Below are 12,731 nucleotides of genomic sequence, written 5' to 3' on the forward strand. Positions count from 1 at the left end.
GTAGTCATATACAGGCCTAGCTTGGACCAGTTAAAGGTGGCTCACCACGTGGAGGTTCATTTTTTGGGGTGTCAAATTACATTTACAAGAGCATCCAAGAACAATGAACCCCTTTTTGTGGTGTCAAATTACAGGTTATCTAAGGTCAATGACCCCATTTGTTCTTTAAATAAACTACAGGTAGTTCAAGGGCATATTATTAGTATATAAACCCCGTCTGTATACATTTATAATTCGGTCAGTCGGCGCTTTTCTTTTGCTAAAGATGGATTTTTCGATTTAAATCATAATAGATTGTACAAATTGCTCTGCGGTTTCTTAAATACAACGTTGAAGATTAACACAGGCTAAAAATTGTGTCATTAACCTTGGAAGACCTTGAAAGTAAAATCGACACCGCAACAAAAATTGGGTCCTTGATAATGAAATGACACCACATAAATGACACCATTGGCCTTGAACATGAATCAAGATGCGACAAAATAAGGTCATTTGATAACCTTGAAAATCAAAATAGATAGCATTTCAAATGGACCTAATATCCTCGGGGGTAAAATGTGGAATACCTTGAAAGTAAAATTTGACACCACCAAAATAGGTTCATTGACCTCTGATGACCTTAAAAATAGAATCTAACGCGGCAAAAATTGGAGGTAATTGAGAACACAATTGAAAATGAATTGACACCACAAAAAAGGGACCATTGACCTTGAAAATGAAATTGGATGACCTTGATAGTGTAATTAAACACCACATAAAAACCTTCTATGACATTGAAAATGTAATTTGACACCGCAGACCGCATTGGCCTTGTATGCTCTTGAAATGTGGCAGCGCAAAAAATGAGTTCATTTCCCTTGAGACTATAATTAGACACCATATAAAATGGGTTTATTGACCTTGGATGACCTCGTGAATGTAATTAGATGCCAGATTGCCCTTCTATGACCTTGAAAATGTGATTTGACACCACAAAAAAATGGTTCATTGTCGTTGGGCGACTTGGAAAATGTAATTTGACATAAAAACGCGCCGTTGACCTGGGATGTCCTTGAAATCCACTATTGAAGTCATTGACCTTGGATGACATCTAACAAGTAATTTCACACCGCAAAAAATGGGGCCATTTAATAAATATAAGAATTTAATTTGACACCACAACAATTGGGGCCATTCACCTTGTATATGTAATTTGACACCCCAACCAATGAAATACGATAACTACTGCCGAAATATGATCTCGCGCCCCAGACCAGCTGCCGAAATATGACACCTTGGACCAACTGCCAAAGCTTCTTTTGAAAAAATATGTTCCAGATCACCCTGTATATCAAATGTGTCGAATGCCCAGAACACAATTTCATTATTTGGAGAGTGATTTGTTTCAAATTTTTACGGTTGATCATTCTTAAAAATCCCACGTCAAAAAACGTTAGCATTTTTATTTGTGGACCCTCTTCATGGTACCTACCATCAATGGTAGCAATTATGTTCTATCAAATTTGGTCACCACCCACCTGATTCTAGTGTAGGTAATGCAGGGTTCGATTCCAAACTACGAGCTTACCTTAACATCGACTCCTCCAAGCACAAATAATCACAATTATCGGCGCCACAAACGTATCGTTTCGTGACGGGCACGTAGGTGGGTAGCTCAATTTCCTCCTCCTTCGTGATCTTTGGTAATTCCTTCTTATCAGTCTTGAGCGGGTTACGAAGCGCGTCGTTGTAACTACTGATCGACAAATTGAACATCTTGTCGAACATCTTCTCGTTCTTATCCAAACATGGCACCGGATTGACAGGCGCGATCGCCGGTATGGGAACTTCCTTTCCGATCTTGTGAAATTGAAAGTGACGAATGAGATTCGTGCGAACCTAAAAAAAAAGGAGCGCGTATAGTCAATTGACGGGGAACCGCACAACTAAAGTCACTAAATATAGAAAGTACCGCAATCCATTGGGCTCGTGTGTTAGAGAGAACGCATGATTTTTGACCAAAAATGGCGGAAGTTACCAGATTCTAGTAACTTTAATGTTAGGGATTGTTCCACCTGTTTGGAGATATCTGTATATATTTTTATAAAACATGACAGTACTATGAAGTTAGGTTATGAAAAATGACAGCTATTCAGATTTTATTTGTCAATTTTTTTAAGTTGGCAGCAAATTTGCCCAAAAATGGCGGATGATTGCGGTACTTTCTATATCTAGTGACTTTACGCACAACTAACCTTCGTCGCGTATCCGCAAACCGAGCATTTTACCTCCTTACTGTAAATTTCGCGCAACGGTAGGGCGTCGACGTCCTCGGGACCGAACTTCAAAACGACGTCGATAGTCGCGCTCTGAGAATCTTTGGGAATGGCAGACTCGAAACTCTTTTGCCTGTTGATTTTCGGTTTTAGGACGAATTCGTCCTCGTCAATGTTGGTCTCTTGGGCGTTAACCGGCACCATTGTCGCGTTATTAACGTTATGCCTTACCTTCATGTGGGCACGAACGTGAAACTGATGCGAGTGCTTGAAATCGCACAGCGAACACGTGAACCTCTTCGTACCGTGCGAACGAAGATGCTCCATCAAACTGTGGAGGGTCTTGAACATTTTCAAGCAATGGCAGCACTCGTAAGGTTTGGTAACCCCCAATCTATGAGTTTCGACACACTTTAACATGTGCCCTTTGAATTGCGACGCCCTATCGAAAGACTCACGACAGATACTACACTGAAATAGGTCCTTCCCTGTTAAGTCGCGAATTTTAGCGCTCTTCCCCTCGGATGTTACCGTGAAATCGGACAACTCGTCTTCCGTAAGGGTAGAAAAGGACGAAAAGTCCTGCGGTGATTGGGAAGGTAAGGAAACGCTATCGGTGGACTTCGGTGTAGATGTGCCGGGTTCTGAACGCACTTGCAATGGATCTTGCTCCAAGGGTCCGTCACTTGTTTCCTGTCGTGTGTCGTCGAACGATCGTTCGTCTACGCGGATCGCCTCGGGCTGCAAGAAAAGAAATCAAGTTGTAACACGTGGTCGCTTGCGGTTTCAAAAGTTTTATTCAACATAGGAAAATTTACACATATACCGCTTCGTAGCGAATGTGACCAAAAGTAAGTCTGGCGATAACAAGCGATACAAGAAATGTATTGGCAACCGCGAGCGGCGAGTTCAGGTCGTTGCGTTCAGAAAATAGGGCCCGTTTCAGTTTTTCTAGGGGGTAAGATTCAAATATTCAAATATTATTATTATTATGCTTGAGTATTACTTTCGCCAAATTGAAGCCGGTTTTCTTGGATTCGCGCTATTTCATTTATTGAAGATACAGTTCGTCATTTTCATGATAGGAAGCAGTTCTGGTGCACCGTGAGACCTTCTGTTAAGGTTCTCTTATTATCAAAGTTAAAAGTTTGTATCGTCTGAATAGCCACCGGCAAATCGCCATTTCATTCATCTAGTTAATGTTGTTTGTTATCAAAGATTTGTGTTCTAAAAAAAGTGAAGTTCATAAGCTGTCAGCGTTTGTGTGTGAAGTTAAGTGCGCCTTGTTTACCGCAAACCGCGGATCGATTACTAGGATTATTAAAAGAAAAACACATGTAAGTAATTTTAAGATTTTATTTGTCGAACGGCTGCGTGCGGGGTAATTTGTCCAAACAGCTTCTTCTTCAGGAATTTTGTTTAATTTTCATGTATTTCAGAATAAGATTTTGTCATTGTCAATTAATTGTGCGTGTGTCGCTCGGTATGATTGTATGTTTTGTAGGGGACTAAATTCACCACATCTCTCACCATACGCTATGCGGAATGGCGATCATTTTAAAGCGCATTTGAACGGAAATGTCTTAAAATGTGTTTTTTTTAATTGAGTAATTTAAAGCGTAATTTCGTGCAGCCTTAGTGCTATCTAAAAAGTAATAGGCGTCACGCGATCTTTTAGGGTTAAACTTAAAACAGCAAATTCAAAATTTGAACATTTTCGCTCGCTTAAGCCATACGAGGAACATTCAAAAAATTGTCAATTACCAACGTTCTTTATAGTTGTTGAAAATCAAAATAAGTATACGTCGTCAGTATAAAAGTAATCGGACCTAACCTTATTTTTTTTAATCGAACACCTTGTATATTTTATTCTATGCATTTTTTGCATAATTCTCGTTTCAAAAATATAACACTAATAACATTCAATATTGGTTCAAAAAGATTAAAAAAAGATTGATTAAAAAATTGGAAATTTCTTGTAATTTTTTAAACATACCTTTTTTTAAAATTCTTTTTTAATCTTTTTTGAATTTTTTGAACCATTTGAATCTTTTTTGAATATCGCCTAGACTATTCTTCATTGATCTGTCGTATTCAAAATAAGTATACGTAACCAAGTGAAAGACTTTCTCTCTTAAAAAATTCAATATTGGTTCAAGATTCAATTTTTTTAAACATATGAACCTTTTTTTGATTTTTTAAAATTTCTTTTCTATCTTCTTTGTATTTTTTTTAACCATTTGAATATTTCTTAATACCGTCTAGCTAGACTATTGTTGATAAATCTGTTGTGTTGAATATAAAGTACCTACATGTGATCAAGTACGACTTATCGGACCTAACCGCATTTTTTAAATCGAACACCTTGTATATTTTATTCTAAAAAGATAGCATATTAAATTCTCTTTTCAAAAATATAACACTAACAAATTCAATATTGGTTCAAGATTTAATTTTTTTAAACATTTGAGTCTTTTTTGATTTTATTTATTCTTTTTTAATCTGCTTTGAACCATTTGAATGTTTTTTTTGAATATCTTCTAGAGTATTGTTGAAAAATCTGTCGTGTTGAAAATAAGTATATGTGGTCAAGTAAGATTTATCGAACCTAACCTCATTTTTTTTAATCAAACACCTTGTATATTTTATTCTAAAAAGATAGCATATTACATTCTTTTTTCAAAAATATCACTACACAGGTCAATATTGTTTCAAGAAGATTCAAAAAAGATTTAGTATTTAAAAATTGTCAATTTTTTGTAATTTTTTTAAATATTTTTTGAATATCGTCTAGGCTATTGCTGAGTAATCGGTCGTGTTTAAGATAAGCACACGAGGTCAGGTAAGACTTATCTGACCTAAACTCATTTTTTTAAATTGAACACCTTGTACATTTTATTCTAAAAAAATACCATTTTAAATTCTCTTTTCAAAAATATAACACTAACAAATTCAATATTGGTTCAATATTTAATTTTTTTAAACATTTGAGCCTTTTTTTGATTTTATTTATTCTCTTTTAATCTTTTTTGAACCATTTGAATGTTTTTTGAATATCGTCTGGAGTATTGTTGAAAAATCTGTCGTGTTGAAAATAAGCATATGTGGTCAAGTAAGATTTATCGGGCCTAACCTCATTTTTTTTTAATCGAACACCTTGTATATTTTATTCTAAAAAGATTACTAAAGTCTCTTTTCAAAAATATAACACTAAAAAATTCAATATTGGTTTAAAATTCAATTATAATTTGAACCTTTTTTTGATTTTTTAAAATTCTTAATCTTTTTATTTTATATTTATTACGAGATTTATTACTTTTATATTTGAATCTTTTATGAATATCTAGAGATCTAGACGATATTTTTGATTTTATTTATTCTTTTTTAATCTTCTTTGAACCATTTGAATGTTTTTTTAATATCGTCTAAAGTACTGTTGAAAAATCTGTTGTGTTGAAAATAAGTATATGTGGTCAAGTAAGATTTATCGGACCTAACCGCATTTTTTAAATCGAACACCTTGTATATTTTATTCTGAAAAGATAGCATATTAAATTCTCTTTTCAAAAATATAACTACACAGGTCAATATTGTTTCAAGAAGATTCAAAAAAGATTTAGTATTAAAAAATTGTCAATTGTTTGTAATTTTTTTAATATTTTTTGAATATCGTCTAGGACTCTAGGCTATTGCTGATTAATCTGTCGTGTTTAAGATAAGCACACGCGGTCAGGTAAGACTTATCTGACCTCACCTCATTTTTTAAATTGAACACCTTGTACATTTTATTCTAAAAAAATACCATATTAAATTTTCTTTTCAAAAATATAACAGTAACAAATTCAATTTTGGTTCAAGACTTAATTTTTTTTAAACATTTGACCCTTTTTTTATTTTATTTATTCTTTTTTAATCTTTTTTGAAACATTTGAATCTTTTTTGAATATCGTCTAGGCTATTGCTGATTAATTTGTCGTGTTTAAGATAAGCACACGCGGTCAAGTAAGATTTATCGGACCTAATTTTTTAAACACCTTTTTTTTTAATTCTTTTTTAATCTTTTTTGAATTTTTTGAACCATTTGAATCTTTTTTGAATATCGTCTAGACTATTCTTCATTAATCTGTCGTATTCAATTCGTCATTCGTATACGTAACCAAGTAAAAGACTTTCTCTCCTCAAATTCAATATTGGTTCAAGATTCAATTTTTTTTTTCGAAAATTTTATTTAAACGAAATATTTAAAATTGTGTAACAAAGAAGAAAACAATAATTAACTATAACAAAAAAATGTTTTTTTAAATATCGTCTAGACTATTGTTGATAAATCGGTCATGTTGAAAATAAGTACATGTGGTCAAGTAAGACTTATCGGACATAACCTCATTTTTTTTAAATTGGACACCTTGTACATTTTATTCTAAAAAAATACCATATTAAATTCTTTTTTCAAAAATATAACACCAACAAATTCAATATTGGTTCAAGATTTAATTTTTTTAACATTTGAGCCTTTTTTGATTTTATTTATTCTTTTTTAATCTTTTTTGAACCATTTGAATCTTTTTTGAATATCGTCTAGACTATTCTTCATTAATCTGTCGTATTCAATTCGTCATTCGTATACGTAACCAAGTAAAAGACTTTCTCTCCTCAAATTCAATATTGGTTCAAGATTCAATTTTTCCTTTTTTTGATTTTTCAAAATTCTTTTTTTATCTTTTTTGTATTTTCTTAACCATTTCAATGTTTTTTTAAATATCGTCTAGACTATTGTTGATAAATCTGTCATGTTGAAAATAAGTACAGCCAAGTAAGACTTATCGGACCTAACCGCATTTTTTTTTAAATTTGACACCTTGTACATTTTATTCTAAAAAAATACCATATTAAATTCTCTTTTCAAAAATATAACACTAACAAATTCAATATTGGTTCAAGATTTACTTTTTTTAAATATTTGCACCTTTTTTTGATTTTATTTATTCTTTTTTAATCTTTTTTGAATATCGTCTAGGCTATTGCTGATTAATTTGTCGTGTTTAAGATAAGCACACGCGGTCAAGTAAGATTTATCGGACCTAACCTCATTTTTTTAAATCAAACACCTTGTATATTTTACTCCAAAAAGATAGCATATCAAATATAGCACTGCTGTGAGCCACTGAGCCATTAAAAAGAATGAGGTTAGGTCCGATATACACATTTTGAAAACGGCATATTATAACGGATTTCGGATAAACTGGGGTCACTTCTGGGCGGAGATTACCCAGGTAAAAGTACTTACCTATTAGGGATGGATCTGTCCGTTATGTAACTAACTGATGGTTGCTTTAGGCAATAACAAATTTGCCGGTATAGGTGTACAGCTTCATAATGAAAAAGAACAGAACTATATGCGAGAAAATAAAGCGCGTTAAGATAAGAAACGAGTGTAACACCAGATATGAGTCGAAACGCCACAGCGAGTTCTAAAAACCGCCGTAACGGCTAGCATAAGGGAAAATTCAAACACTTTTTTTTTTACCTTTCGAGAATTTCCACCTACCTGCGCGACCGACAAGGGCGGTATATCCGTCGGTATTGTAGCGTTCGCCGCATGCGGGCACTTATCCTCGCCTTTCGCCTTGCTGACGCACCTCGTGATCGACATCAGGTCAACTTGCGACTGCAGGAAATTGTTGAGCACGATCGGCGTACTATCGCCGACCTTTGTCGTCGAAGGTTTCGCCTTGTCTTCGACGGCGGCCGACTTTTTCGCCTGCGACACCAGCGGCGCCTTGTACATCGTGATCGTTTCCTTTTTCTCCGACGACGGCACGGTCTTGACGACGCTAATGATGGTCTTCGGCTTAGGAGCGTAAGAGATCACTTCGATTAGCGCGACCGGAGTCACGTATTTGGTTAGTTCGGTTGTGAGAATGTGTAATCTGTCGTATGACTTCGGGTCGTCCCACTTGTAGTCGGATGAGGGTTTCTACGAGGGTAAGTTTGAGTGCGGTTACGACTTTCGAGATACTTACATTAGTTGCGTCGGGCATAAATCTGCGCTCGATAATTCTTGGAATAAAGGCGAAATGTTGGAGGGATAAGTGATTGTGGACTTCTTCGAGTGTGTGCCCCCCGTACAGGCAGTAGCGACAGTGGTAGTGGCAGACGTTGTGCATTTGCATGTGTGTGGCCGCGTCGTTTCCATTTGTCGGTATGTACATGCAATGGTAACAGGAGATCGTGCTGGCACCGTGCACGCTCATGCAGTGATTGGAAAAATCTTTGTAGAAGATGAACTTGGTCTCGTGACAACCTGCAAACGCATTAGAAAATGGCGCGCTCAATGTAACAATTACCTGGCATGCCGCAAATATACAGGGGAACTATCGACTTGATCGGTGGAAGCGTGATATTTGCCTGGCTCGTCAAGGCGTCCGAATTAATCGGCGCTCTTAGCACGCGCCGTTTATTCCTCGGATGTTCGCGCTCCTGATGCATCTCCACGTAGCTTTGGTTGATCGCGCGATAAAAGCAGTAATTGCAGCAGAATTGGCAGCGGCCGTGCCGAACGTCGCAGTGAACGGCGAACATGCGATAGTCGACCTTGAAGTTGCAGTACAGGCAGGAGATCTGCGTGCCGGGCTTATACTCGGGATGTTGCTGCAGGTGCACCTCGAATAGCCGCTTCGTATCGGTGGAGAAAGGGCAGGACATTTCGGGGCATTTGTACAGGTGGATCAGTTTTTGCTCGGTCAGCAAAATTCGAGTGGCTGTCTTGGTTTTTCGTGACGCGATCAGCTCGTACGCCTGCAGGGGTACGTCCTTCAACACGACTTTTTTAGATGTTGACGGTTTTGGCGGAGACGGCGACTGAGTTGGTACTGCGTTGGTTTTGCTCAGAGGGACTAGAACCGGTGTTGTAGCTGCATGAATACAAAACAAAAATTAATAAATATCAGTGAACTGAAAATTATCAAATTATGGTGAGCTTTCGCAGGCGTGCGATTTTGTTAGGTGCCTAGGTCGGTAACAGGGAAAGGAAAAGGGATACTCAGCCGACCAAACCAAGCCTTTGATTCAGTGTTGACCGCTGAGACTGAATAAAGTTTGAGGATTTCTGTACACTTACTGAATTAGTTTTTTTGACAGTTTGAGTCACTGCTAAAACCTCAAAACTTTTAATTATGGGGGAAAGATGGTTTTACTCAAGTTAGATCCACATTAGGTATATATTATATACAAAATAAAGAGAGTAAATAACATAATGACAAAGAAAAACTAACATTACCTAATCATAGATATCGTTTTATTGACAACTCAAACTTTACCATTACCACGAGAAACAAATGGAAGGTATTATTAACCTCATTTAATATTGAAGGCGCGTCCCGGTTTCACTTATAAAGCCAATCAATCACATTCACGATACAATCGATAGATAAATATAGGGTAAAAAAGAAAAACAAAACATATCCACCAGTCAGGGACAGTAAAAGTAAAGTTAAAGGTCTCCCCTTTGTAGATTTTTGTGATTTCTGATTGCACTCATTAATCTTTTCCATGCTCCAAAACGTACCCTTTTGAAGACCACCGTTTCGGTATCGCAGATGGGAATGAGCCCGATGACGAAAAGACTTATTTCGTTACGCTCTTTAAGAGTTTTAGGTAACGCGCATGTCGTTTGGGCTCAAAAACGCGCCAGCTACCTCCCGACGGCTGATTGATCGACAGTGGTGAAGTGTTGTCATTGGCCCTTTTGTCCAGTTCGTTTAATGAACTCTACTTATCTCTTACGTGTACAGGAGTTACGCATTTGAGCTTGAGGGGCGCCACCCTACCAGGCGCGTATCTAAGTGGCGGATAGAGGGACGGCCTACGCAAATGAGCGATGCTCGCGCTTATGAAACAGTGACGGTAGCAACCAAAGACAGTATCGCGGACCAAGTCCAACCCCCCCTCCCTTCACCCTTCTGTCGTGTCGTGGCCAAAGGCTTGTACGGTGTTAAACGGCGCCGACATGTGTTCGATGTGCGTTAAGCATGTTGATATACAGTCATGTACGAAGCTGAAGAGCTGAGGATGGTGCGGGGGCAGAGACAGAGAGGAGACAACCTGCGCAAATAATCTAAATCCCAAGGGACAGAGAGCTGGAGTGAGGGATTGCGTGGGAGGACCCCAAGCGACAAACTTTGATGCCGTTATGGGCCAAACTTCCTGGGACGAAAGTCTACACCATAATCGGTATAAATTGTGCTCGCCCCTCTTATATGAAAGGAGTGATTTTCCGGAGGCATGTCCGACATAAATCGTGCTTTCTAAATGAGAGGGGCCAGCCGAATTTATGCCAAACTCGCCCTCGGCATTCGTAGACCCAGTGTTCAATGGTCAAATTTTTCCTGCTTGAATTTTTTTGTCAATTGACGAAAGCCCGTATCAATGCCGAGCGAGCCGAAGGCTCTCTCATATAAGAAGAGCGATTTATGTCGAGCGAGCCGGCTCGGCATTCTTAGACACAGTGCTAAATGGTCAAATTTTTTCTGCTTGAATTTTTTTGTCAATTGACGAAAGTCCGTACCAATGCTGAGCGAGCCGAAGGCTCTCTCATATAAGAAAAGCGATTTATGTCGAGCGAGCCGGCTCGGCATTCTTAGACACAGTATTAAATGGTCAATTTTTTTCTGCTTGAATTTTTTTGTCAATTCACGAAAGTCCGTATCAATGCCGAGCGAGCCGAAGGCGAGTTCGGCATAAGTTCGACTAGTCCCTCTCATATAAGAAGAGCGATTTATGCCGAGCGAGCCGGCTCGGCATTCTTAGACACAATGTTAAATGGTAGAATTTTTTCTGCTTGAATTTTTTTGTCAATTGACGAAAGTCCGTATCAAAGCCACGCGAGCCGAAGGCGAGTTCGGCATAAATTCGACTAGTCCCTCTCATATAAGAAGAGCAATTTATGCCGAGCGAGCCGGATCAGCATTCGTAGACACAGTGTTAAATGGTCAAATTTTCTCTTTTTGTTTTTTTGTCAATGCCGAGCGAGGTTAAGGAGAGTTCGGCATAAATTCAGCTCCCTTCTCTCATACAAGAACGATTTATGCCGAACTCGTCTGTATTTGCGTGCTATATTTATCGATATTTACCTTCTTAGTAGTCGTCTACTACTTAAGTAAAGGGTGAAGGGGAAAGGCACATGTAAAGGCCGCCTAGAACACATTCAAAATGTACGTACGCTATATAATGCAAGAAAAATCAAGCCCTGAGTGAAATTCTCCGTTAAATAGCATTTTCCCTTTGTAAATACCTTCCTACGACACCCAATTTGCGAGATATTGCCACTTAAATTTTCATCAGCAGTAGGGGTGTTTCGTCCTGACGTTCCACAAGCCCTTTATGACTACTCCCCTCCAACACACCGTTTTTGAGATATTCGCTGTTCAAGTTTTGACAACGCCAATGACTGTATTTCTTCCGGAAGTTCCAATCGCCTTTTGTAAGTACCCTCCTTCGATACTTCGCTCTTGAGATATAAGGAATTATAACCCATCACGATAAGAGGTCGAGGAGGGATACGCCGGTATGAGTTTTTATGGTCGACGTTGCAGACTAGGGACACTACGCCGAACGTGACCATAACATCGAGTCATACAAAAATTCGTAATGAAATTGGGCGGAGTGTGATGGGAATGGTCGGGTTGCGTCTCTTCTACGCGTATCGACAATGTGGGTACAGTCGGCGTAGCGTCCCTAGTCGGAGATATAGACCATCAAAAAATCATGTCAGTGTCCTAGACCCACTGTGATTGGTAGAAATTAATTCTTCTCGTTGAGACCTTTCACTAGAGTACCATGAAGGGGAAAACCAGTTCTCCCCCCCCCCCCCCCCGTTTTGATCATGAGTACAGGACAAGGGGGTAGTTGGTAGAAAACAGTTCCTTTCGTCGATTTTAATTAGAATACCAAAAGATCAAACCAATTTATAGCGGCCCCCCCCCCCAAACAAAATTCAAGGATATTGCAAAAAATTTCACTCTAGAACAATTCCTCTACAAGTAGGGGAGCAGTAAGGGAGATATTGCATTGGAATTAAAAAAAGTGCTCCCCCCCCCCCCCCCCCCCTCCGCACTTTTTTTTAGGTAAATACACGCTTTGAAGCACTATAGTAATTCGAATCAAATAAAACCTCGCTTATGTCAGTCTGTACTCTTATGTCCGGACGAAGGGCTGAACCGATTGGAATCAAATTTAGTACAGCGGAACTGGACGCAACTTTTTTTTCAATATGTAATGTAAATCTTTGAAAAGGGCAATTAATTTGCTGCACCACAATATGCATATGGTTAGTATAGAAGCAATAGACAAATTTGTGATTCAATATTTAGAAAACATGAAATCAAGCATGGTGTGTGCTGTCATGCTGCGCGACGTCACAAAAGACCTACATAAACTTGTACAGGGTGAGTCAACGATTGCGCGGAGTAACTTGAT

General features: G+C 38.1%; 1 protein-coding gene across 1 annotated transcript in view; it reads right to left on the reverse strand.

Annotated features, from left to right (window-relative positions):
* LOC116163261 overlaps window positions 1-12,731 on the reverse strand; it is a gene marked incomplete at its 5' end in the record, with an annotated part of 31,374 nt that overhangs the window by 3,502 nt on the left and 15,141 nt on the right. The window contains 5 exon segments of the mRNA XM_031477126.1: window positions 1,568-1,878; window positions 2,235-2,996; window positions 7,804-8,232; window positions 8,279-8,559; window positions 8,603-9,169. Of these exon segments, the coding sequence (XP_031332986.1) occupies window positions 1,568-1,878; window positions 2,235-2,996; window positions 7,804-8,232; window positions 8,279-8,559; window positions 8,603-9,169 (2,350 nt within the window).

Source organism: Photinus pyralis, unplaced genomic scaffold, assembly GCF_008802855.1.
Source record: "Photinus pyralis isolate 1611_PpyrPB1 unplaced genomic scaffold, Ppyr1.3 Ppyr1.4_LG2, whole genome shotgun sequence".
Lineage (NCBI taxonomy): Eukaryota > Metazoa > Arthropoda > Insecta > Coleoptera > Lampyridae > Photinus > Photinus pyralis.